General features: G+C 45.0%; 1 protein-coding gene across 1 annotated transcript; it reads left to right on the forward strand.

Annotated features, from left to right (window-relative positions):
• Positions 1 to 3,990: 3,990 nt before the first annotated feature.
• Positions 3,991 to 26,052, forward strand: Cndp1 (carnosine dipeptidase 1). Its single transcript, XM_041640800.1, has 12 exons — positions 3,991 to 4,023; positions 4,834 to 4,956; positions 6,874 to 7,023; positions 8,359 to 8,521; positions 9,085 to 9,173; positions 13,765 to 13,965; positions 14,744 to 14,828; positions 17,442 to 17,602; positions 19,907 to 20,071; positions 21,953 to 22,094; positions 24,208 to 24,355; positions 25,983 to 26,052. Exons 1-12 carry the CDS (start codon positions 3,991 to 3,993, stop codon positions 26,050 to 26,052), a joined length of 1,530 nt encoding a protein of 509 aa, XP_041496734.1.
• The last annotated feature ends 1,111 nt before the right edge of the window (positions 26,053 to 27,163 follow it).

The following is a 27,163-nucleotide window of genomic DNA, read 5'->3' on the forward strand; positions in this document are numbered from 1 at the left end:
GAGGAAGTGAGCTCAGAGACTCCACAGCTCCTCCTGGGAGCAGACGCCTCAGAGAGAGACGCCATGCCCCGCTCCCGGGATGAAGCTCCGACCCAGGATGGACTAGGCTAGAATCTCCCCGGTAAGCGCACCTTGGGGTGCTACACACAGATGATTAGAAATGGGCTAAATTAATATGTGAGAATTAGCCTAGAAGAGAATGGGCCAAGCAGTGATTAAAAGAATACAATGTCCGTGTAATTATTTCGGGGCATAAGCTAGCCGGGCAGGTGGCTGGGGTGTTGGGGACGCAGCCCCGCCGCCGCCCCTATTACTACATATGGCGCCCACGTGGACAACTGCTTCCACATAAAGCCTGAGACAGCTTGGGAAGTAATTCTAGAACAAAATGAAAGCATTGTGCCTGGTTTCTTGGTAGCAGCAATTTCTCGGTTCTACTCTCATCTAAGAGAGGCTTCCTGACTCAGCTTTAGCTGCAAAGCCTGCAGCTCATTAAGAGGTCCTGCCACGAAACACTTAAACTGTGTTGACAAAAAGCTGAACGCATGCTTTTCGGTTTTCAGCCGTAGCAGGAAAAAAGCTGTGCCATTTAAAAATGCTGGCTTTCTGGGCCGTCCTGCCAGGGCAAACTCTGACTGTTTGAGGCAGGAGGGCCGGCTACCAAGCGAGGACGTGAATGTTGTCTGTTGTAGCTCACTTGCTGGCAGGGACCTTGAAATGCCATACAGTTGTTGCAGTAAACATGGCTACAGCCTGTATATCCACCATGAGGCTGGAAAGCTAAGGAATGGACTGGATCTAGCTGGCAAAGCCACACCTTTAATCCTACCAATATTGCTCAGTAATTTAAAGGCTCGTGTGGTCAGAAAAAGAGAGATATACAGTAAAGAGAGATTCAAAGACAAAGAAAATTTCTAAATGGTTTGAAGTGTGTTAAAAATATATGCAGACTAAAATTTAAAGTTCTTAAAAGTAACAAAAAAAAAAGGAAGAGAGTTGTTGTGTGTGGTAGCACACGCCTTTAATCCCAGTGCCTAGAAGGCAGAGACAAAGAGATCTCTGTGAGTTCAAGGTGTAGTAGTGTACACCTTTAATCCCGAATGCCTGGGAGGCAGAGACAGGCGGATCTCTGAGAGTTCAAAGACAGCTTGGTCTACAGAGTTACTTCAGGTCAAAGATACAGAGAACCTATCTCAAAAAGCAAAAAGTTAAAAGTAAAAATAAACTAAATAGAGGTTAAAACAAAGCTGCACAAAGATGGAAAATACACAGAGAATTTTGATACTGTATGCTATTATGCTCTCTTTGAATTGTTTGAATGCTGAGGAAAGAGCAAAAGCTACTAAAAGATATTTATTTATAAATGCTGCTGAGCTAATCCAACATAGATATTTTGTTGCCTTGAATTTGAAATTTGGACCTAAGGACATGATGCTTTGGAAAGGAGTTTCTTATTTTGTTTTCACAGAGGATGAGACGCTGTTCATTTCTTCTATTCCGATTTGGTATGATGGACCACGCCCTCCTGAAGGGTTGGTGTGAACGCCTTCAAAAAATTGCTTCGCTCAACTGCCAACTGAGATGAAGCTAACACACAGGTTATACCGTGAAAGACCTAATTAACGACGCCCCCATTCAGCAGGAAGCAGTTTGGAGAGAAAAAACTGCGCCCATGTTCCCAAATATGGTTTATAAACATTCTTTTACATTTAAAGGGGGATATGATATAGGTATGAATGATTTGCATTGGTATGAATTTTGCTTTATTGATAGAGATTTACGGTCAATTTTGTTATATGTATAAGTGTTTCTGATTTTGATTGAGGTATTGTGATTGTGTAATTCATTTAAATATGTACTGTATAATTAAGAAATATAGGTTGTTAATGGATAATAATCGATAATAGTAAAGCTTGTAGTCATGTTAGTTAGATTTTCTAGATATATAGAGATATATTTTAGATAGACATTCTTCATGTCTTTCAAAGATTACAGAATAGGACATTTAATGTTTTAATAACTGAGGACTTTTCATGACAATGAGACACTCTGCTCCTGGCAGCACCAATCTACTTCAAGAGGAAGATGAGCATCGAAGAGGCTCGTTATGGAGTTTGATAGCCATTTGGGCAAGAAACTGCTCTTGCCTGGACTATTGCATAAACTGGACACAGAGAACCCGCAGAGAGAGGACTACTGAACTTGCCTAAGGTGAGATGATCTTTCGGGGTTCCTGATTCATTTTGAAAGAGTCTGCGAGACATTCTGCAGGACACAACAGATAGTGACTGAACTGACTTTGAATTTTCCTGCTTTATGGAAATGTCTGCTGGATACCATGGGCCTGAAGGCTGAAGATGGATGCCCCAACGGTACAGAAGAACTTTGGGTGACTGTCCAGGCAGCGAGATGTCTTTGTCATTTCTAGAGTTTGAAGTTTCTTAGTTCTTGTTTACTTAGGTAATGTATCTTTCTGGAGTCTTTGATGGAGTTAAGAATAGTTAGTTATAGTTATAGTTTTCCTTAGTTATGATAAAGATTATTGTAACTTTTACTTGATAACTGTTTTGTTATATGTAATTTTGCTATGTTAAAGTTAAAGCCCTTTTTTTTTTTGTTTAAACCGAAAAAGGGGAAATGATGGAGGAAGGTCATTGGCTAATAAAGGAACTGCCTTGGCCCATTTTATTGGTTAGAGGATAGGTGGGAGGAGTAAACAGAACAAAATGCTGGGAGGAAGAGGAAGTGAGCTCAGAGACTCCACAGCTCCTCCTGGGAGCAGACGCCTCAGAGAGAGACGCCATGCCCCGCTCCCGGGATGAAGCTCCGACCCAGGATGGACTAGGCTAGAATCTCCCCGGTAAGCGCACCTTGGGGTGCTACACACAGATGATTAGAAATGGGCTAAATTAATATGTGAGAATTAGCCTAGAAGAGAATGGGCCAAGCAGTGATTAAAAGAATACAATGTCCGTGTAATTATTTCGGGGCATAAGCTAGCCGGGCAGGCGGCTGGGGTGTTGGGAACACAGCCCCGCAGCAGCCCTTATTACTTCAGCGTTGTGGTGACTAGGCAGGAAGGAGAGGCAATGAGAACAGGAGAATTCTGGGAAGAAGAAGCTCAGTCTGCTGTCCTCACCCAGACACAGAGGAAGCAAGGTGAGAACGCCTAGCTAATGAAAGGTACCAAGTCACGTGGTTAACGCAGACAAGAATTATGTGCAAATGTAAGTTATAAGAGTTAATAAGAGCCAGGCAGTAGTGGCGTACACCTTTAATCCCAGCACTCGGGAGGCAGAGGCAGGCGGATCTCTGTGAGTTTGAGGCCAGCCTGGTCTACAAGAGCTAGTTCCGGGACAGGCTCCAAAGTTACATAGAAACCCTGTCTCAACAAACAAACAAACAAAAAAAAAAGAATTAATAATAAGAAGCTAATAGGCTTCTTAGTTTATAGTTAATGTAGGCCTCTGTGTGTTTCTTTGGGACTGAACGACTGAGGAACTGGGTGGGACAGAAACCTCTGTCAACAGCTGTTGAGAGTGGGGGCGTCTGTTTTCTCTAGGAACAAGATCCTACATAGATTGCCCAGTCCCATGTGTTCAGTCTTAGACTGTATGTACATCTCAGCAATGGTAAACAGACTTGGTGGGTTATATCTACACATGTGTACGTAGCTACGGTGCTTTGAATCAGAATGGCCCCCATAGGCTCATATATCTGAAAACAGTTGGTGCAGTGTTTCTCAACCTTCCTAATGCTATGACCTTTTAATATAGTTGTCAAGTTGTAGTGACCCCCCCAACCATAAAATAATTTTAGTTGCTACTTCATAACTGTAATTTTGCTAGTGTTGTGAATTGTAATGTAAATATCGGTGTTTTTCAATGGTCTTATGCTAACCCTGTGAAAAGGTCATTTTTAACCCCAAAGCGGCAGTGACCCACAGGTTGAGAACTATTGAGATGGTGAAACTGGGAAGGATTAGAAGATATGCCCTTGCTGGAGGCAGTGTGCCAGTCCCAGGTAGTGCTCTCCCGTCCTGCCTCCTGTTAGTGGGTCAGATGTAAGCTCTCAGCTACTATTCCGGCACCACGCCTACCACCTGTTGCTATGCTCTCTGCCACAACTGTCATAGGCTCCAACCCTGTGGAACTGTGAGCTCCCAAATTAAATGATTCCTTTTATAAGTTGCTTTGGTCATGTATTTTTCTCAGCATTATAAACACCACTAAGATAAATACATATATGTGTGTGGCAGTATAGTTAAAGAAGAAGACATTATGAATTTGCTAGGAAGAATGGGAGGAGATGGAAGGCAGGTAGAGAGGGAATGGAGTGATGTAGATGAAGTATCATGTCTGAAGTTCTCAAAAAAAAAAGTAGATGCTGGAGCAATGGCTCAGAAGTTAAGAGCACTGGCTGATCTTCTAAGGACCCGGGTTCAGTTTCCAGCAACTATATGGAAGATCACAACCGTTTGTAACTCTAGTCTCAGGGTATTCAGTGTTCTCTTTTAGCTTTCATGGTACCAGGCACACACAAAGTGCACAGCCAGACATGTAGGAAAAACACCCATACACATAAAAATTTTAATTAAGTTAAATTTTTAATCTTTGAAAAGTATATAAATACATATTTATTTTTAAAATTCATTTGTTTTGAAAACGAAGCATGCAGGAAAAAATTTGGGGAGGCACGCACTTCTGGTTCAACCGCCTCTGGTCATATTAGTCGAACTCATAAGGAGCTGTGGCACTGGGTAGCAGGTTTGTGAAAGCATTTGAAAGGTCAGAAGTCCAGTGATGGCTTTGTTTTCACTGTCACCAATCACAGGCTTCATCCGTCCTGGCACTGGTGCTGCTGCTGGGACAAGGAATGCTCTCATCTCCTCCACCCTCGGGGCTGCTGGAGAAGCTCTTCCAGTACATGGACCTCCACCAGGATGAGTTCGTGCAGGTAGGAGAAGTCACACGTGATGTTCTGGTTGCTCCCTTCAGAATTGGGTGGCCTCAGTCTGCTAGGAGATGTGGGTTTTCAGGCCTGATGATAAGATTCCATTAAAAATGGTGGGGACTTCTTATTAGGTTAAAATAGCAGTACTCAGCCACGTGGTGGTGGCACACACCTTTAATCCCAGCACTAGGGAGGCAGAGGCAGGTGGATCTCTGTGAGTTCGAGGCCAGCCTGGTCTACAAGAGCTAGTTCCAGGACTGGCTACAATGCTACAGAGAAACCCTGTCTTGAAAAACCAAAAAAAAAAAAGTTTCAGTTTAAGAAGTTCAGGTTCTAACACTGAACCACGAGCAAGGATTACGAATTATTCCATCATGGGCGCTTTTAGTGAATGTCTGCTCAGTTCTATAGCACAGGGGCAAGGTGCCTGCCTGGAATTAGGGAACACTCTCTCCTTTTGAAAAGTTATTAATTTATTTCCTTTTTATTCCTATGTGTATCAGTTCATCCATTTGATTTTAATTTTGTGTGTATTTATGTATTGCACCTGTGTGCCGAAACCCTCAGAAGCCAGAAGAGGGCACTAGATCCCCTAATCTGAAGTTACACGGGATTGTGAGGCACCATGCGGATGCTGGGGACTGAACCTGGGTCCTCTGCAAGAACAGTGATTGTTCTTAACCAGGGAGCCATCTTGCCAGCCCCATTATCCTCCCTTACAATTGGAAATTTGAGGTTGGAAGGTTAAGGATTTGTCAAAGGCGTATAGGACCGTGGGCTGAGGCGGGCTGAGTAACTCAACTTACGCAGTGATGAATTCAAGTCCCAGCTATGTGCCTAGACGACTGAATGTGTAGGGATGGGTTCACGGCATTCCCTCAACCTACCCTACCTCATCTTTGTTATTAGATGCTTCTGGTCTCTGATGTGGGAGTGTCATATATCAATCTGTTGATTTCATTGGTTAAGCAATAAAGAAACTGCTTGGCCCTGATAGGTTAAAACATAGGTGGGAGGAGTAAACAGAACAGAATGCTGGGAGGAAGAGGAAGTGAGCTCAGAGAGATGCCATGCTCCCCTCTCCCGGGCAGATGCAATAGCTCTGCTTTCTGAGGCAGATGCGATTCAGCTCCGACCCAGGATGGACCTAGGCTAGAATCTTCCCAGTAAGAGCACCTTGGGGTGCTACACACATGATTGGAAATGGGCTAGTCCAGGTGCGAGAGTTAGCCGAGAAGAGGCTAGATATAATGGGCCAAGCAGTGTTTAAATGAATACAGTTTGTGTGTTGTTATTTCGGGGCATAAGCTAACAGGTGGCCGGGGTGCTGGGGTCGCAGCCCCGCCGCTCCTATTATTACAGGTCTCCAGTTTTAAATTAAACCCCAAGCTCACCCATCAAGAGTTTGTGTGTGTGTGTGTGTGTGTGTGTGTGTGTGTGTGTGTGTGTATACGCGTGTGTGTGAACCCATGCGTGCAGGTCAAAATTCAACACCGTTTCCCTCAGGTGCTGCCCACTTTATTATTTTTTTGTTTGGTTTTTGTTTTGTTAGTTTTGAAGCAAGAGTTTTATTGACTTCTCAAGTAGGATCAGCTGGATGACCATTGAGCTCCAGCGACCACCTGACTCTGCCTTACCTGTTCTAGGATTACAAGCGTGCACCACAGTGTCCAGATTATGTTTTACAGAGTTGTGTCTGAGGGATTGAGCTTGCTTGGGTTCTCAACAGTTGCAAGGCAGTCCTTAAAACTGAAATGTGACCTCGTTTCCACTGCTTACTTCTGGAAGTCACTGTGTTGTTAGACTAATCTACGAGATTTCAGGAACTAAAGAGCCCTTGGGTTCCCCTACCCAACTGGACATGGGTTGCTGTGCCCTGCCATGATAACATGATAACCCCCTCACTGTCTTTCTTCACAGACCTTAAAGGAATGGGTGGCCATTGAGAGCGATTCTGTGCAGCCTGTGCCTCATCTCAGACAAGAGATCTTCAGGATGATGGCTTTGGCTGCAGACAAACTCCGGCACCTGGGAGCTGGGGTGACATCCGTGGACTTGGGTTCTCAACAGGTGCCAGGGGATCTCCTAGCTCAGTAGCTTCCTCTTCCATGGCCATCAGCCATGCCTTTCCTGGGTGGTATTAAAAAAGGACTTACTCAGCTCTCACCTCAATCCCCAGAGTCCAGATTTCCAATAGGAATTGAACATTCTGTCCAAAATGAGACTGAGCTGTGCACTTCTGGTCATAGCAGGACTGGGTACAGGTTATGAAGAAAATGGAAGCCATGAGTGGGGTCAACTTGTTATTGGAGGACCCGCCCCTCTGGCTCTCCATACACATGTCCTGCTTGCCTTTTCTTACATGCCTAGGCAGCTTTCTGAACAAACCGTATGAAGAGTGTGCTCTTTCCTCGGAACCTGTGCTAGTTATGTCCATTGCTATGATGAACCACCATGACCAGAAAGAAAATTGGGGAGGAAAGGGGTGAGTTGACTCATACTTGCTCACCACAGTTCATCGTCAAAGGAAGTCAGGGCAGGAATTTAAACAGAGTAGGTTCCTGGAGTCAAGAGAGAAGAGGGAGAAGCCATGGAGGGGTGCTGTTTACTGCCTTGCTCCCCATGGCTTGCTCAACTTGTTTTCTTATAAAACCCAGAACCACCAGCCCAGGGATGACACTACCCATAATGGACTGAGCCCTCTCCCACCAATCGCTAAATAAGAAAATGCCCTACAGCTGGATCTTATGGGGACACTTTCTCAACCGGGATTCCATCCGTTCAGATAGCTCTAGCTTGTATCAAGTTAACAGAGAAGCAGCCAGCACAGAACCATTGCTTAGGACTCCCCTTCTACCAAGGATGGCAGATCTATGTCAGAACATCCTATGTCTCCTGCTTTAATGCTGAGAACTTCAGAATCATCAAAGACTTCCAGGATTTGGAAAATCTGTTGTTTTAAGACATTTGATATCTGAGTTCTTGAAGAATATGTACAGGGAACTATACTGTTTAGCATTGTATATCTGATAATCACTGATAATCCTAATTCCAATATGCTTTATATAGTTATTGAAAGTGTATCACTGAATACATTTTTGGTTTGTTTTTTGTGGGTTTATTTATTTATTTGAATCTAAGTCCACCATGTATCCTTGGCTGGCCTAGAACTCACTCTGTAGACCAGGCTGGTTCAAATGCACACAGATTTGCCCATCTCAGCCCTTTAGTCCAGGGATTGAAGTCGCACATCGTGATAGGCAGTCATTGTATGCACCTTAGAGATGGGGAAAGTGAAGTGGACTCGAGCATAGAGTAGACAGGACTCTTGTTGTGAATGCTCTGGAAGACTGGAGTGGGTTTGTTTGTTTGTTTGTTTTAATCTTGTGGTTGACTGTCCCACAGATGCCTGATGGCCAGAGTCTTCCCATACCTCCGATCATATTGGCTGAGCTGGGAAGTGATGCCAAGAAGCCCACCGTATGCTTCTATGGGCATCTGGATGTACAGCCAGCGCAGAAGGCTGATGGGTGGCTCACGGACCCCTACACGCTCACAGAAGTGGATGGTTAGTGTTAGCTGATGCCTAGGTGGAGCTGTCTGTAGTCAAGGTTTGGGCGGGGTCAAAGGCTGTCCCAGGTCTCTAGCTGTGGCTAAGAATGAGCAGAATTAGGTGTGGTAGTTACTAGACTACACTCAGTTTCTCAGGAGCCTGAAGAAAGGATCACATTTTCAAGCCAAACCTGTGCTACAAAATGAATCTAAGGCAAGCCTGGGCAACTAAGCAAGACCGTATCTCAAAAGAAAATATGACGGCATGCTTTGCTTTTTGATTGGTAAAACACTTAGGCGTCTCTTCAGCATATATTCTCCGAGCTTTGGAGGCCACAAGGATGCTTGGGTCAGATTCACGGACAGGGAACAGATGGGTCCCAACAGGACTAAAAATAGCCCCAGAGTCAGGCTTGGTCTGCAATATTTTAACTAACTGCGATCACAAAGTTCAATCATTTGGCTTTGTAGAAACTTGTAATACAGATATGGATCTTCTTTTATCTCAAAATTTGAGTTCATATAACTCATGTTAAGTTGGCAGTACTAGTTTGAAATTTTCTTCTATCATTTTTAAAGGAAAGCTGTACGGACGGGGTGCGACAGATAACAAAGGCCCTGTCCTGGCTTGGATTAATGCCGTGAGCGCCTTCAAAGCTCTGGAGCAGGTAGGTGACCAGCTGCACTTGAGAGAGAGGGCGGCGGCTAGGAGGCAATTATAATAAAAACATCCTTCGGGTCGCTCACCCTGTCTTTGAGACACTGCGCAGGGGTTACTCACCTTCCTGAGTGCAAAGCATTGTCACAGCCATCCCAGAGACAGAAATAAAAGCTTGGGAAACTCAAGGAACTTACTCAGCGCTAGCCAGCCAGAGAGCAGTCATCCTGGCAGCATGGGTTCCAGCCTGCACTGTCAGCCACGTTAAAAACAGAACACAGAGCTGGTGAGCTGCCTCTACAAGTAAAAGCATCTGCTGCCAAGTCTGATTTTGATCGCTGGGACCTAGACAGTGGAAGGAGAACTCTTTCAAGCTGCTCTCTGATTTCTACATGTGTATGGTTTTTGCACACACACACACACACAAAACAATAAAAAAAAGCCTAGAGAACAGTGGTGGGGAGATGGTCCAGTGGGACCAGGACCTGCTGTGAAATGCTGGGTGAGGTGACACATGGCAACAACTCCAGAGCTAAGGTCTTGGAGACAGGCAGATCCTGGGGGCCTGCCGGCCATCCAGCCTCAGTAAACAGATCCGTGAATGACTCTTTCAAAAAATAAGGTGGAGAACATTAGAAGAAAAGATGGGATTTTGACCTCTGTTATCCGCATAAGTGTGCATGGCTGCGGGAATTTGCACACAGGTGTACACACGTGCATCATGGCCTAGAACGTGACGAAACCCAGGATGAGACTGAAGAGTTATAGGTTGTGACTTTTAGACCAGCTCTACCTTGTCTCATCCCTTTCTCTACCTCCTCCTCATCACAGGCATGGCTTAGTGGACGGTTATGCACACGTGACGAACTGGACACAAACCTCTGCTACCTGAGCCTCTGCCTGAGCCCACTAGGGTTTTGCCTATGACAGGCTACGTTCCCATAGGTGTCCTTATAGGGTTGTGGAAGCAAGACTGGGCAGGGGGAGCTTTGAGGAGGCTGTTCTCCCTTTCTGGCTACCTGAGAACATTATTGGTGGGTCCAGATGCATCTGTGTCTCTTACTTTGTACTAACAAGGATGGTTTTGTTTTCCAGTCATTCCATCTTTGTGTTTAGACTCCCAGAGAGGACTAAATCCGCGGTGTGGCTGTGGGCACGCGGTTTGACCCATCTCAGAGTTTTCTCTACACCAATGCACATATTGATTTGGAAAGCCAGGCTAAAACACTGTGTTTGGCTACATACTTTCTCATGTTGTTGGGAAACAGTCTGTCCAGCCTAAGGCATGGAGCCTGGCCCTTGATCCCGTTCGTCATGAGGGCAGGCACCTGCCTATGAAGAAGATCCCTCCCCCACTGAGCCCTGCCTCACCAGATGAATGGGAGATCACGTAGAGCAAGCCACCATGCCCAGGCTCCAGGCTTAGATTGCACAGTTCCTTCTTCCTAACACTGACCAATCAACCAGACCGCAGTATTTCATCAGAATGCAGAGGGCTTCTCTCTCAAGAGGTTTTTTTCCTGGGTCATAAGCAGATGAGATACGAGTTTACTTTTGGGTTCAAATCCTTAATTACATTGAGAAACACTGAGTCAGTGTCTGTCAGGTGTCAGGCTGGGTCCTGCTGGTCCATGTTCTTATGCAGGGAACTTGCTTAGTTAAACAGGCCCAGAGCATCGATGTGACCACCTGCCTTCCTACTTCCTTCCTCCCTCCTCCCTGCTTTATTTCTCTCCCTTCCTCCTCCTAAAATGTCTTGGTCCCTTTCTTCCTTTCCTTTTCCTCCCTCTCCCGGTTTTCTCTCCTTTCTTTTATCACTCCTTTTCTTCTCTTTTCCTTTCCTTCCTCTGCTTTTTTTCCCATCCATTTCCTTCCCTTTACCCCGTTTCTCACCTCTTCCAGTTCTATTTAGTTCCATTAAGTTGTATCCTTTTCCTCTTCTCCCCTTCCTTTCCATTCTTCCATGTGTGAAAACCAATATTTATAAGGAAATTACTATATAAAGGCCATAATGTACTTTGTTTTTGAAGTTTAGCACTGAAATTATACAATCACAAACAAATAAGAAATAGCCACTGCTGTCCTTGAACACATTTCTTAATTCCCCTGAACCTCATTTTCCTTACCTATGAGTTAGAAATGAGAACTTTTACCACACAGGCTTGTGGGGAAAAATTAGATGAAACGGGATTTTCAAGCAAGATGTGCTAATACATACGTGGAATCCAAACCCTCGGGAGGCTGAGGCAGGAGGCTTGTGAGTTTCAGATCAGCCTGGCCTGCATAGAGAAATAGAATCTTCGGCAAACAAACACAGAAACAAGGCAAATATCTTGTAGTGACCCCCCAGGCCTCCTTCCTTTTCTCCCTTTCTTCCTTCTTGCTCTCAGAGAACTCAAACACAGTCCCCTCAGTGTGTCATCTCATTAAGAGGCGGGGCAAACCTTAATGCCGGTGTGCCACCTCAGAAAAACGAGCCACTGAAAAGTGATACAGCTCATCTGGATTGTCAAGGGTCCCCTGAGCAGCAGAGGTGACCAAATACAGACTTTGGCTGCTGGCCTCACACTAAGTTATCTATCAGATTGATTTGAATCTTTCATTTTTAAAAATTTGATTTTGTGTGTGTGCTTGTGTTGTAATAAGAGTGGCGGGGCTGCATCCCCAGCTCCCCAACCTCCTGCTAGCTTATGCCCCGAAATAACAACACACAAACTGTATTCATTTAAACACTGCTTGGCCCTTTAGCTCTAGCCCTTACTGGCTAATTCTGATATCCCGATCAACCCATCTCTAATAATCTGTGAGCACCAGTCTTACCGGGAAGATTCTAGCCTAGTCCATCCTGGGTCGGAGCTGAATCGCATGTGTCTGCCCGGGAGCGGGGCATGGCGTCTCTCTGAGGCGTCTGCCCCCAAGAGGAGAGGTGTCGAGTCTGAGCTCACTTCCTCTTCCTCCCAGCATTCTGTTCTGTTTACTCCTCCCACCTATGTTTTAACCTATGAGGGCCAGCCAAGCAGTTTCTTTATTGCTTAACCAATGAAATCAACAGATTGATATATGACACTCCCACATCATGCTTGTGTGTGTGTGTTTATGTGTGTGCGTTTGTGTGTGTGTTTATGTGTTTGTGTGTGTGTGTGTGGAGAGGAGAGGAGCATGTACAGAGGAGGAGCACATATGCCAGGAATGTGTAAGAAGGTCATAGAACAACCCGCAGGATGTTTCTCTCCTCCCACTAGGTGGGCTTCAGAGACTAAACCCAGGTCATCAGGTCTGGCGGCAAGTGCCCTTCCTTGCTGAGCATGTTGCTAGCCCTGGATTACATCTTATGAGCTGATTGCTGAAAACTCTTCAGCTTCCAGCTATGCCTCAGCAATCGTGTGCTCATTCAGTGTTGCTAAAGGACATCAGACTGTAATGATTCAGAGCTTAGCTTGTCTTCCCAGATACCAGGATACGCAGACATGCAGGTTCCACAGACCTGACCCTTATTCCCAAATACCCTCTTCTAAATAGGTGACCAAAGGTCACTTGTTTGTAAGGCACAGGGCTCTTCTCCTTCTGGCCTTGTCTCTTGGCTCCATGGTAATCTGGATCCACTTGTTCTCTATGCTGATGACCACGTCTCTTCTCAGCATGTAACGGTTAGAGTTCTCTGAAGCTGATTCTGTGCTCTGGGAGGAAAATCCTAATTTTTCACTGTGGCTCACCAAGACAAATCAGTCAGACAAAAAGGATGAGAACTTTAAAGGAGGTCTCCCTGTCCTTCTCACATAGAGAAAACCATAAGATCCAGTCTGCTCACAATCAATGCCTTTGAGAAAAACTCAAAACGCAGGTTGAACACAGTTGAAGAATAACTTTCTTGAGAGAAAATTTACCCTGAGGCTCAACCGTCTTTCAAAGGAGAAAGTTCTCCTTTATCACAATCAGAATTATGGGAACCAAATGGCAATTTGTAATCAAGTAATTTTTCTTCAAAAGTACCTTTTAGGTGGGCTGGGGAGAGGGCCCTGTTGGTAACATTCTTGCCATGCAGGCATGAAGACCCAAGTTCAAGTCCAAAGACCCATGTGAAGGGTTTGTAGCCCCAATACTGAGAGACAGGAAGATACCCCAACTCTCTGAGCAGCCAGGATAGCCTGATTCAATGAGAGACCTTGTGTCAACAATTAAGATGAAATAACTGAGGAACACATTAGACAGACCTCTGGCTTCCACATGCATGTTCCCACGTGTGCATATGAACCTGGACACACACACACCTTCCTTTCCCCCTCATTTTCAGGGAAGGATGTCTCTGCCCCATCCCCCCACCTGCTTCTTGAAGCATGGTCAAGCCTCTTATATGGGCTCTGCTGTCTTTGGGATTTCTGCTCCAAATCCTGTCCTAGCATTACATCGAAGGGCCACATGGAATCTATCAGCTGTCCTTACCTTTGTTTCTCCCCTGCGCTGTGAACAGAGCTGTTGTGGGGGTAATCAAGCCATACATTGAGTATAGATGACTATTGAATGTATCTTTATTAAATACAAGCTTATTAATAAAACCTTGCTTGAGTGTATTGTACCGTCTCTTTACTCTGTTCTTAACCCAGGATCTTCCCGTGAACATCAAGTTCATCCTGGAAGGGATGGAAGAGGCTGGATCTGTTGCCCTGGAGGAAGTGGTCAGGAGAGAAAAGGAGCACTTCTTCTCCAGTGTGGACTACATTGTGATTTCAGACAATCTGTGGATCAGCCAGAAGAAGCCCGCGCTCACTTATGGAACCCGGGGGAACTGCTATTTCATGGTGGAGGTACTGGCAGGCTCCAGCTGTGGAGGACATTGGGGCTGTGGACAGGATAGAGAAATTATTGGGGACCTTAGAGAGGAAGCCAGGAAGCTCTCACTTGGGGCTCACAGCCTAGTTGGTCACAGATGCTAGGCTAATGTTTTGTAACCTTTCCCATTGTAGGCTTCAGGCCTTGTCGGCAGGGGACCCTAGTGCTACAGCCATAAGCAAATAGAAGCTGATGGAACAGCCACATCGTTGTGTGATACACAGCCTTGTCTTTATCTCTGAGCCTTAGTTTTCCATTTCCAAAGTTGGTGAAATCCCCTTTCCCCACCCCTAGATTATTCCTCCTCTTAAATTATTTTTAGTAATATAGGCCACCTATGATAGCATACACCATACACAGGGGGGGGGGAGAGGGAAATGGGGAAAGAGAGAGATTAAAAGAGGCATCAAGGGACTTTCACGCAAGTGATAAGAGAAAGAAAAGAACATTTCCCTGAAATGAAGAGAGGAAACATTCTCCATAAAAGTGACCCATAGCATGGCATAAAGCCAAGAGTAAGCCAGCCATATCAATAGTAATAATCCAGGCAAGGAATTTCTGGTCATCTTGGATAAAATTTGAATTGGGTGGAACAGTAGGGAATGAAGTCAGTTAAAAACAGAAAAAGGTAGAGTCTCCAAGTCATGTGACTGAGCAACATGAGGTGTGAGGTCGGGTCTGGAGGTGACCCACCTGAGTCCTGAGGACACCATCGGGCATAGATAAATGTCTGCACTCTTATCTGCTTTATAGGTAAAGTGTAGAGATCAAGATTTTCATTCTGGGACCTTTGGTGGCATCCTGAATGAACCAATGGCTGATCTGGTGGCTCTTCTAGGTAATATTTCTACTTCCTTTTGTGAGCATCCATTCTATTTACTCTTCTTGGCCTTTGCTCCTCTTATTTCCAGCAGCTCTGAAAAGGTTTGCAGTATATGAAATCTATATTCTCAGTCTTTTCTCCTCTAGCTGTGTGTTCTCTGGGCTATTTATAATGAAGCCTATGTTATGTGTCATTCTTTTCATGGTTTGAAACTCTGCTTTTTACTTATTTTTCTATTTGTTTCTTTATTTTAAAAACTTGTTTATTAACTCTGTAGACATGAATATATGTATATGGCACAAATGTATGCATATGTTAATATGGGTGCATGTGTGAGCATATACATGTGTGAGCATGTGCATGTGTGAGCATGTGCATGTGTGGGCATGTGCATGTGTGGGCATGTGCATGTTTGAGCATGTGCGAGCATGTGCATGTGTGAGCATGTGCATGTGTGAGCATGTGCATGTGTGGGCATGTGCATGTGTGAGCATGTGCATGTGTGAGCATGTGCGAGCATGTGCATGTGTGAGCATGTGCATGTGTGAGCATGTGTGAGCATGTGCATGTGTGAGCATGTGCATGTGTGAGCATGTGCATGTGTGAGCATATGTGAGCATGTGTGGGCATGTGCATGTGTCAGCATGTGTGTGGAGGCCAGAGACCAGTCTTGGGGGCCATTCCTCATTCCTTGGCTATTGTCCACATTTAGTTTTGAGACACTGGAACTCAGAGCTTACCAATGAGTCTAGACTGACTAGGGAACAAGCCTCAGGGATCCTGCTGTCTCTACATCCCCAGGGCTGTGATTATAACTGCATGCCACTGTGCCCAGATATTAATTTTTTGAGACAGGGACTCACTATTCAGTTTGTTTGTTTTTTTGTTTTTGTTTGGTTTTTCGAGACAGGATTTCTCTGTGGCTTTGGAGCCTGCCCTGGAACTTTCTTTGTAAACCAGGCTGGTCTGGAACTCATAGAGACGCGCCTGCCTCTGCCTCCTGAGTGCTGGGATTAAAAGTGTGTGCCACAACCACCTGGCTGGGAATTGCTGGTTTTAAGGGTATATATATCTAGGAATGTTTGTAAGAGATAGAACAGTATGGAACACTGTAGAACTAAGAACTAACTAGCTCTTACATTTAAATCAACCCATTTCTATTAATCTATGTATTGCCATGTGACCGTGACTTTTACCAGTCTGCTGGCATTATGTTTCTTGGGTTGCTACTCTCATCTTTCTTCCTCTGCCCCTCCTCATCCAAGTCCATCCTCATCCAAGTCCTCATCCAAGCCTATCCTGCCTGGCTGTTAGTCAAATAGTTTTTATTATTTATCAAGGAGACCAAGATATATTCACAGCATACACAAGTGTTATCCCACAGCACTGGAGACTGGAACTTAGGTCCTCATGCTTGTGTGGTAGGCACTGTACCTACTGAGCCATTTCTTTACCCCTCAACACCTCTTTAATTTTAAACCTGAGTAGGATTCATGGGTTTGAGCCATATCGGCACACAGTGCAGTTCAGTGACTACTGAGGGGTTTGTGTGGCTCAGGACTGGAAGCACAGCGGTCTTCAGTACTATTATGTAGAGGACTGGAAGACTTGGGGATCTCTGTGGAAAGGAGGGGCCAAAGGAGGAGCTGGTGAAACTCAGAGTGCTGACGCCTTCCCATGCACTCTGCTGCTTTGTCACGCTTGCACCTCGAGTTTGGCTTCCTATGATCATTTTCTGGGAAACATCTGTCCTTAGTTATACTTTGTGAAGCATTTATTGACTTTCATTGTGTTTACATAGAACCAAAGAACCTGTTGATACGTCTTCATGAGGCTGTTACTTTGTTAGAGATGGTGTCTTAGTAACTGAAGGTGTCAGGCAGCTGCTGTTGTCCCAGCACCTAGAGCAGAGGGTGTGTCTGACACGTGGTGTCAAGGTGTCATTGTCCACTGTCTCCACAGTGCTCTGTGATTAGCGACTCTGACATAAATAAAGCCTTGCTATATATCCTAGGCCCCCTCAAAGTAACCGTTCTCCTGCCTCAGTCTAGTCTAGGATGACAGTCATCCTCCACCACTCCAGACTTAATAATTGTAAAATAAAGTTCCTACCCTGATGCTGTCAAATCCTAGTCATATTAAGAACACAGAATACACACTTATGAAATGCCTTTCCTTAAATAAATGTCCTCAATGCGACCAATTCTCTGTGAGTTATATCAATGAATGTCCTAATTGTAATTTACCTTTGAGTGAGTGTGTGTCTCGGGGAAATTGAGAAAATATTTTTGGGAACTTTCACTTTCTTGTGCAAATTTGTATGTATGCAAGTATAGAATATATGCATATATTTCAACTATTTAATACTTTATACCTATTACTTCTTAACTCTGGAAAAGATAAAATGTAAACACGAGGCTTGCTTGTGGAACAAAAGAGAACTTAACTTTCTGCAGACTTGGGTCTCAGTTCTGCTCTTGGGGCTAGCCTGCCTTGGGACCACTTCCGTCTTGGGACCATTATCCCTTAGGTAAAGGGAATTGCTGTCACTCTTCCTGGCGGGGGGACAGAGGCAGTCGTGAGTTTTATCACAGATGCACACTTGTAATGTCTGCATCTGTTTTGTAGGAAGCCTGGTGGATTCATCAGGCCGCATCCTGATTCCTGGAATCTATGACCAAATGGCTCCTCTTACAGAGGAGGAGAAAACAATGTATGAAAACATTGATCTGGACCTGGAAGAATACCGGAAGAGCAGCCAAGTTGAGAAATTTCTGTTTGATACCAAGGTATAATCTTAAATACACTCATGATCTGAAAGAGGAAGGCTGCTCTTAAACCATGTTTTCCCCGTGTCTAATCGGCACTCAGGGTCGAGCTGTGCACTGTAGAGCACAAGGCAAAGGTTAAGCCCCAGGCAGGTTTTGCTCTTCACAGTCACTTTGGTCTGGTCTACATCGACCAGTCCTAGGGAGCAGTTGGTACAGACGTCAGGCATCTAACCTTGAAAACCTTGAATAACGACTCATTTGCCAGAGCTGTCTTCCACGGCAGTTTATTAATTTAAATCCCATTCCACTTCCTGTCAGGGAGCTGAACTTTCTGAATGTTCAAAGATTGGGAGTCACTGTCTGAGACACTGGCTCCAGCACCTGTAATCATTCACTTTCTCAGGCTTTACCAAGGCCTTTCAGGTCTGATGGGCAAGCCAGAGCATTCTTGCCTCTCTGCTGTGAAAAACTTAGAACTCAGAACAGAAAGCCCTCAAGAATTTAGTGTTTGCTCTTTTTCTTTTGTTTTTGTCTCCTCTTCCTCCTCCTCCTCTTCCTCCTCCTCCTCTTCCTCCTCCTCCTCTTCTTCCTCTCCTCCTCCTCCTCTTCCTCTTCTTTCTTCTCCTCTTCCTCCTCCTCCTCCTCCTTCTCTTTGCCGGCTGAGGGCTGAAGGGAGGACTTAATGGTTAAGGGATGCATTGTTCTCACAGAGGACCTGAATTCAGTTTGCAATGTGCACACGGGGTGGCTCACAACCACCTGTAACTTCACTTCTCAGGGATCTGGTACCCTATTCCTGCCTCTCTAGGTACTGTACCACATTCACACACACACACAACTCACCCTCTATACACACACAGACATACACACACACAGAGACAAACACACACACACTAAATAAACTAATAAAAAGAAAATCTTTTTCTAAAAAATAATTCTTTCCTGCTTCAATATTGGTAGCTGTAGTTGATTCCCCTCAGGAACTGCCCAGAGATGGCAAAGCTGCTGATAGAAAGTGGTACGGCTTTCTGTGGGACTGAATTTATTCCTTTAGACTGGGAAAATACACAAGAATAAGAATGGCTCAAAGACTGAAGGTTTATTTAGGAAAGAAATTCGCAACATTCATGATCAATATATAACCCTGGTTAGAAATTTATGATTGGATCCAGTTTTTTAAGCTATTTTCATTATTATTGTTGTTGTTGCTGTGGTATATGTGTGTGTGACATGTGGAGCCACAGGGCAACTTTCAAAAGTTGATTCTCCATTTTTTTTTTTTTTTTTGGCTTTTCAAGACAAGGTTTCTCTGTGGAACAGTCCTGGTTATCCTGGAACTAGCCCGTGTAGTGCCAGGCTGGCCTCGAACTCACAGAGATCCACCTGCCTCTGCCTCCTGAGTGCTGGGATTGGGGAAAGGTGTGCGCCACCACCGCCCAGTGAAGCAGGATTTTCTTGTTGGTTCTGCCACTCTGCATACCTCAGGCTAGCCTGTGAGCTCTCTCTTCCTGTATTCCTACAGAAGTGCTGGGGATTACAGATGTGTGGTTCCACATCTAACTGTTTTGCTTGGATTCTGGGGATCTAACTCAGGTTGTCAGGTTTCTGTCACAAGTGCTTGTACCCACTGAGTCATCTCAGTGGCCCTGATTCAATTTCTGAAGCAGCCCCTCAGACAAGAAGTTCTGGGCAGGGCAGCTGCATGGGCAGCAGCAGCTTGGGCCGCTTGCTGAAGGCAGCAGGAGACAAGAAACCTCACATCCTGCCTGTATTATTAGTCCAGACATAGCTGACTTGATACTACTTCATTTTTCATACGTAGGTCTCCGGTACACAGATGTTGAAGATCCGAGCAATTTAGCTGAGGTGCTTGGGGAATGGCCCTGGGGCTCTGGACATTCTAAGTGATCTACTGTTGATCTATACCACTAATCCTGTCCTCCTTGCTGTAGACCAGGCTGGCTGGCCTTGAACTCACAGAGATCTGCCTGCCTCTGTGCTGGGATTAGAGGTGCGTGCAACCACACCTGGCTCATTTTGGGTTCTTGTTTCTTTCTTTGTTTGTTTGGCTTTTGAGACAGGATTTCTTTTAGCCGAGGCTGGTCTCAACTCACAAAGGAGCCAAGAATGACACTGAATTTCTGATTTTGTTGCCTCCACCTCCCAGAGGCTGGAACAAAGGCATCTCTCCCCAGGCCCAGACCCTGTGGCACCGAGGACTGAACCAGGGATTTGTGCACACCTGGGCGGTCACTGTAGCCAACCGAGCTACAGCCCCAGCCCTCAATTGAGCCTCAGTCTTGTGTTCTTCGCATTGCCTAGGAGGAGCTCCTGATGCACCTATGGCGGTATCCATCTCTCTCTATTCACGGCGTTGAAGGTGCCTTTGATGAGCCTGGAACTAAAACAGTCATCCCTGGTCGAGTCATAGGAAAATTTTCAATCCGCCTCGTCCCTCACATGAATCTGTCTGTGGTAGAGAAACAGGTAACGATATCTGTTGTCGCGTAGGCCCAGCAGTACCATTCCTGAGTCCCACACACCATGGCAAACAGAACAACTCTGTGGTTCTTCCTCAAGTTTCACTTCTTTTTTTCCAATACAAAAGCATGGATAAAATGTCAGGAAGCCAGCATCAGCCTTACTCAGTGCAAATCTCCTTCCCCAGCTCCAGAAGTCAGACAAAGAGCTGCGCGGAGTTGCCATGATGGGACATTTTTAAAGATTAGACGGTAGCTACAAAGGCGAGATTGGCTTCACACACAGATGGAGTGGGTGACTGACTGCGCTTGGCTGGGGCTGCAAAGCCTCGAGCCCCCTCGTTTGTTATCTCGTGATCTTGGAAACCAGCATGAGGACGCAGCCATTGTGAGAAAAGCACTCTCTGGAGGGAGTTATCTATCTATATCAACCCAGTATTAATCCACCTGGTGTTGGCTTAACAGGAAGTAGACTCTTAGGGAATACCTCCATGCCCTCCCCAAGCTCTCAAGTCTGTCCTCCTCTTTCCTTGTCCTGTGCTCTGATTGCCTTCTAACACATCTCCGATCCTCTCCCATCTGTCCTTCCTGGCTCTTTCCCTCCCTTTGGGAAACACCACTGCATTATCTTAGGGATATACATCCACAGAGGCAGGCACATCCTTGTCTCATTCGCTGCTACCACTTCCAGCACCTTGGTGCTAATAAATGCTGGATGAAAAATAAATGAAAAAAAAAAACCCTGTGTTTTGGAGGCTGGAGCCTCCTGGGAAGATTTCCTTAGTAAAGCAGGCTCTTTTTGTTTTAATTGATTAATTAATTTTTTATCTGCCAGTCCCAGTTCTCCCTTCCTCTTCTTCTCCTGCTCTCTCCCTTCCCCCTCCCCCCACCTCCCACCCACTTCTCAGAGAGGTTGAGGCCTCCCCTGGGAAGTCCTGTTCCAGTCCCCTCATTGAGGCAAGACCAAGGTTCCTCCATCCCTGCCCTGTGAATAGGCTGAGCAAGGTGTTTCTCCATAGGGAATGGGCTCTACAAAGTCAGTTCATGCGTTAGAGTTAGATCCTGGTCCCACCGCTAGAGGCTCCACAGACTTCCCCAGCCACCTCAGCATCGTCACCTGTATTCAGGGGGCCTAGTTCCGGCCTCTGCCGGCTCCCCACTTGTCAGTCAGGAGTCAACTGATTCTGTGGGTTTCCCCATCAAGGTCTTGACCCCTTTGTTCATATTATTGCTGGTCCCTCCCTTTGCCAGGAGCTCAGCCAGTGGTTCGCTGTGGATCTCCGTACTGGCTTCCATCTGTTTCTGGAAGACATTCTAGCTTCTCTGGGGTTGTGGACTGTAGGCTGGTTATTCTTTACTTTATATCTGGTAGCCACTTATGAGTGAGGCATATTATACTTGTCTTTCTGAGTCTGGGTTACCCCACTCAAGATGTTTTTTTCTAATTCTGTCCATTCGCATGCAAATTTCAAGGTGTCATTGTTTCTGACCTCTGAGTAGCACTCCATTATGTAAATGTTCTGCATTTTCTTTATCCATTCTTTGTTTGAGGGGCATCTATGTTGTCTCCAGGTTCTGGCTATTATGAATAATTAAAGCAGGTTCTTAAAATGTCTCCTTCACTGTCTAGCTTGGAATTGCTCCCACTTTTCAGAATTTTCCAGAATGTATAATGCCCCCCCCCCAAAAAAAATATTCATTAGATTGTTACTAGATGAGAAGCTGTATTTGGATTGTGTTGCCTCAGAAGCCCCGTTCACTGCTCTACATCAGTGGCGTGACTAAAGGCTCCCAGTGCTCCAACCCGTCAGCTCAGGGTGTCTTCTGTTTTCTGGGTGTGTGAGCAAAGTCCAGCATCCTACTTGTTACTGACAGTGTCGCCTTCTAGGTGAAACAGCATCTGGAAGCTGTGTTCTCCAAAAGAAACAGTTCCAACAAGATGACTGTTTCTATGGTCCTAGGACTCCACCCATGGACGGCCAACATCAGTGACCCTCAGTACCTTGCAGCCAAAAGAGCCATCAAAACAGGTGGGCCTTACAGATATTTTGATTCACCTGTTTGTAGCAGGACCAAGACACCTTTGTCTTTTTTGCCCAAGGTGCATTGTCTGCAGTTCTCTAAAGCAGCAGAAGCAGTAGAATGAGTCTAGATTCAAAGGGGGCTTATTTGGCTGCCTTTCATGACACCGTCCAGGCATCCCAACAACAGTTGCCTCACGTTGGAGAGGTCAAGAATCCAGTAGCTGTTTAGTCCCTGAGACTGGGTATTAACCTGGTGCTAAAGGCTTGGAACGAGGATTACTAGTCTTCAGTCCACATTGGAAGTCCAAAGGGGCTGGGTTCTGATATCAGCAAAGGAAAGTCAAAACAACAGCATTGATGAACTTGCCAGCAGGAAGGAAGTCAAGCAGGCAAAAAGGAAAAAGAGAAAAGAAAAGAAAGAAGCTTCCTGTTTCTGTCTCCTTCATCCAAGCCAGGCTGCCAACACTTGACCTGACACTTCAAAGGAGTAATGCCCCGTGGCTTCCCTTTTAGTTGATTCCAGATCCAGTCAGGCTGACACAGCTTTGGGTGCGCAGGACGCTTGTTACCTGGTACTTCCTGTCATCAGCACAGCAGCCTTCCCCCGTTTACAGAGGAAATGAAGGCTTACAGAGATGAAGAGATTTGTGAAAGAGAACTGTGTCAGTTATTATTATTTTTATCACCATGAAGAGCACCTGGAAAAAACAACTCGAGAAGGAATGGATTTGCTTTGTCTCATAGTTTCAGAGGGTTTAGCCCATCAGAGTAGGGGATGTAAGATAAGAACGTTCAGCTTGTCTAATGCTAGTGAAAGGAGGAATTGCAGCAGAAGGCAGGCCACAGGACATCTTCACAGTGGATGTAAGAGGCCATGCTCCTCCAAGGTTAAATATAATAGTTAACAATTGCTGATGCGAGGAGAGATTTTTTTTTGGTGGTATAGCTGCCTGCAAGTTGTCCGTGCTCTTGCAACTAACACCAACTGAACTCATTTGGACGCCAAGCTAGATTTGGGGGGGGAATTGTTTTTCTTTGGTGTTTTGGTGCCTTGATTGGAGAGAGTAAATGTTCTTTTCCCCTCTTCCCAGGAAAAGTCTTATAACATTAGTAGCTAAAATGTACTACTGTTAAGCCAAGCAGTGGTAGTGTGCGCCTTTAATCCCAGCACTTGAGAGGCAGAGGCAGGAGGATACCTGTGAGTGCAAGTCCAGTCTGGTCTTCAGAGCTAGTTCCAGTGTTGTAGTTGGAGTGGCAGGCTGCGTCCCCCGGCATCCGGCCGCCCCCACGGCTAGCTTTACCCGAAATAATTACATGGAAACTGTATTCTTTTAAACACCGCTTGGCCCATTTCTATCTAGCCTCTTCTAGGCTGGCTCTCGCATCTGGACTAGCCCATTTCTTATAATCTGTGTAGCCCACGAGCTGGCTTACCAGGAATGATCTTAACCTGCATCTGCCTGGAGTGGGAGAATCATGGCGACTCTTTGACTCAGCTTCTTTCTCCCAGCCTTCTGTTCTGTTTACTCCTCCCACCTATGTTTTAACCCATGAGGGCCAAGCAGTTTCTTTATTGCTTAACCAATGAAATCAACAGATATATATATGACACTCCCACATCATTCCAGGACAGCCAAAGCTACACAAAGAAACCCTGTATTGGAAATAAAAACATTATATCTATCTATCTATCTATCTATCTATCCATCCATCTATACACATGCATACATACACACACATATACAGCACTGTTAATTTCTGATTCTTGACTATTATGCAATAATCACATAAGATGTTTACATGGACAAGAGCGGAGTTAGTGCTTATAGGAATGCCATGCATGTTATCTTTACATTTACCCTAAATTCTAAAATTTTCACCTTGGTTCAAAGTTAAAAGTTTAAGCCAAGTATGATCACACACACTTTTAAGTCCATCGCCTGGGAGGCAGGGGTGGGTTTGAGTTTGACAGAAGTCTGGACTAGATCAGGAATTCTATGCCAGCTTGGACTACATGACAAGATTCCCAAGACAGAAAAGCACACGTTACAACACTTGAGATTAGTGATAGATAGTCTTCTTATGATTTATTCTACTGCTTCTTGTTTCTGTATTTCAGTGTTTGGAGTAGATCCTGATATGATCCAGGATGGGTCAACCATTCCGATTGCTAAACTCTTCCAGACTATTACACAAAAGAGTGTAATGATGCTCCCGCTGGGGGCTGTGGATGATGGGGAGCACTCCCAGAACGAGAAGATCAACAGGTGGGCTGACCCTGTGAAGGTGGGGAGTTCCACGTGGGTTTGTCCACTAGTCTTGTGTGAGCATGGACAATAACAGACCTGGTATCTTAAAGACTTGATGCTTATCTCCCCACGGTTCCCTAGGTTGGGAACATTAGGTGAAGCCTGGTGACTTAGTTGGGGCTTCTATTACTGTGAAGAGACACCATGAGCACCACAACTTTTATAAAGAAAAACATTTAATTGGGGCTTTCTTAGCCAGGCGGTGGTGGCGCACACCTTTAATCCCAGCACTCGGGAGGCAGAGGCAGGCAGATCTCTGTGAGTTCAAGGTCAGCCTGGTCTGTAAGAGCTAGTTCCAGGACAGGCTCCAAAGCTACAGAGAAGCCCGGTCTTGAAAAACAAACAAACAAACAAAAAATTGGGTCTGTCTTACAGTTTCCGAGATTTAGTCCATTATCATCATGGATGGAACATGAAAGTGTGTAGGCAGACATGTGTTGGAGGAGGAGCTGAGATCTGTATCTTAATCTGCAGGCAATGGAAAGTGAACTGTGTCACTGGGTGTAGCTTGAGCATGGGAGACCTCAAAGCCCACCCTCACAGTGACACACTGCCTCCAACAAGGCCACACCCACTCCACCAAAGCCACACCTCCTGACAGAGCCACTCCTTTGGGGGCCATTTTCTTTCAAACCACCACACTTGGTCTCAGACTACTGCTTTCTTTGTGTTTCCTCCTGTGGCAGAACTGGAGCCAACGAGGAGAGAGAAGTAGTGAGGGGGAGGAAGAGACTGGTCCTGCCTGCAGGCACGCGAGGGGCTCTGCTGTGACTTCCCTATAAACTCACAGCACCGGGGGATTAGGGCACATCCTCTGATATTGTATAACTTTAGTCACCTGGAAGGTCCCTCCAGGGTTGGCTCATAGCGGGTTAAGCCTTCAACGTATGGTTTTGGAGGCTGTGACATTTGGTGTCTAACAAAGGCTATTTAGGAGTGTCTGATATGAACATATTGACAGATTATAGAAACATCCAAATGAGTGAGAAAGAAAAATGTTTGATTTTTTTTTCAATCCCTGTCATGTCGAAAATAAGAGGCCAAAGAAACTCTGAGAAACCAAAGAAAGCCATGTCGGACAGTGTTCTCAGGAATCCTAGCACCCAAAGAGGCCAAGGAGGGAGATAAAGATAATTCATGGACATTTTTGTGGTTGAGTCCAAAATTATTTGCCTCATTGCCTTCCTCCTCCTCTCCCTCCTCCTTTTCTTCTGCTTGCTGTCCTAAGACAGAGTCTTTCTTGTTCTGCACCCTGGCTAGCCTGGAAAGCTGTATGTAGACCAGTCTCATAGAGGTTCAGCAATCCTCTTGCCTCTGCTTTCCAAATGCTGGGATGATAGGTGTGTAAAACTACACCTGGTTATCATATTTTCTTAATAATTCTGCTTTTGGATTTATCATGTGACTTTGATCCTAGGATCTCCAAAGCATGCTAAATACTAAATGTGAATGCTAAATACAGAAACAATCTAAATACTTTAGATTGACTGGATTTATAATACATACAATTTTCCTGTGGACATGGTTGGATGCTTTTCCTTCTTCATTGAGTGGGAATGTGTTTTCTTGTTTTTGTTTTTATTAGGTGGAACTACATACAGGGGTCCAAATTATTTGCCACCTTTTTCCTGGAGCTGTCAAAGCAGCACTCGTGACAACATGCACCTTCTGGTGTCACTGGCCCACTGACAGATCTTCCCACTCAGACCCTGGACAAAGCTGGAGTTGGAAAAATTCAGAAAATGTGAATCCAGTACAGTATTTGTTCCTTCCCATTTAAAATGTCTTGGGACATTGGGACCAGTAATAAAACATTGGAAAGGTACAGACATTGATATGATTTAACCTTCCCTCTCTCACTTACCTTCCCAAAGTCAGGGCAACTTGGACCTTCTCTCCCCCCAAATCCAGTGTGACAGGCTGGGACTGGACTCAGCACCACCTTGGAGGACAAGTGGGACACCTCTTTAGCCAATTAGATTCTTGCTTGCAGTTCTCTTGGCTCAGTCTTCCGGTTTGCTCGGCAGGCCCTGCACAACTGTGGTGCCCAATCTTCTACCCAAGATCTCAGGGCTTGAATCACATTTGCCTCTGTTCCCTTAATAAGGAAAGTAGTAGTTTCTGCTACTAGCTACAGTGATTCCTCTGTGGATTCATTTTTAGGGGAATTACCAGGGCATGCCACTGTATTAACTTCCTGTCTCCCCTTTCTTTTGTTTTCCTCCAGTTTCCTGAACATGCTGAAACTGAAACGATCAATATTCATACCCATATATGATTTGGAATCTTTGTGCAAAGATGAGTTTTTCTTTAATTCCAAACTTCTTCCCCTTTGCCATGATGGATGACACTTGCTCAGTTCTTCTTCCTCCTCCATCTTCTGACCCCATCAATAAAGTCTCACTCCCTGCACATACCATTCTACCAGCAGATTTCACCCAGATAGCATTTCTCTTACCCCATTGAAATTTTACTCAATGATTATATCTGAATTGCTCAAAGCTTTTAATAGCACCAGTGTTAGATGGAAAACTAATCAACCCTGACATCAGCAAGACAGTCTCAATTTAAAGCCCTTGGCTAAATTGCATTTTTAAAATCATTTTAGTACCATCTTGTTTGTCTTGATTGGATTTGATAGTGTAAACACTACAAAAAGTTAATTTTTTTTCAGTTCAGTATATATAAATAAACCAGTCTTTATGAATTCATTATTTATATCATTTTAATAGGAAATAATTTGAAGGCTTATTTTTTAAATGCTTC

The sequence above is a fragment of the Microtus oregoni genome, unplaced genomic scaffold (genome assembly GCF_018167655.1).
Source record: "Microtus oregoni isolate MIOR12 unplaced genomic scaffold, Mior012 000065F_ref0000479, whole genome shotgun sequence".
Lineage (NCBI taxonomy): Eukaryota > Metazoa > Chordata > Mammalia > Rodentia > Cricetidae > Microtus > Microtus oregoni.

Coding starts and splice junctions, on each gene's coding strand:
- Cndp1 (XM_041640800.1), top strand. CDS start 3,991: ATGCCCTTGCTGGAGGCAGTGTGCCAGTCCCAG. Junction 7,024..8,358: donor TGGACTTGGGTTCTCAACAG/GTGCCAGGGGAT, acceptor ACTGTCCCACAG/ATGCCTGATGGCCAGAGTCT. Junction 22,095..24,207: donor CAAAAGAGCCATCAAAACAG/GTGGGCCTTACA, acceptor TCTGTATTTCAG/TGTTTGGAGTAGATCCTGAT.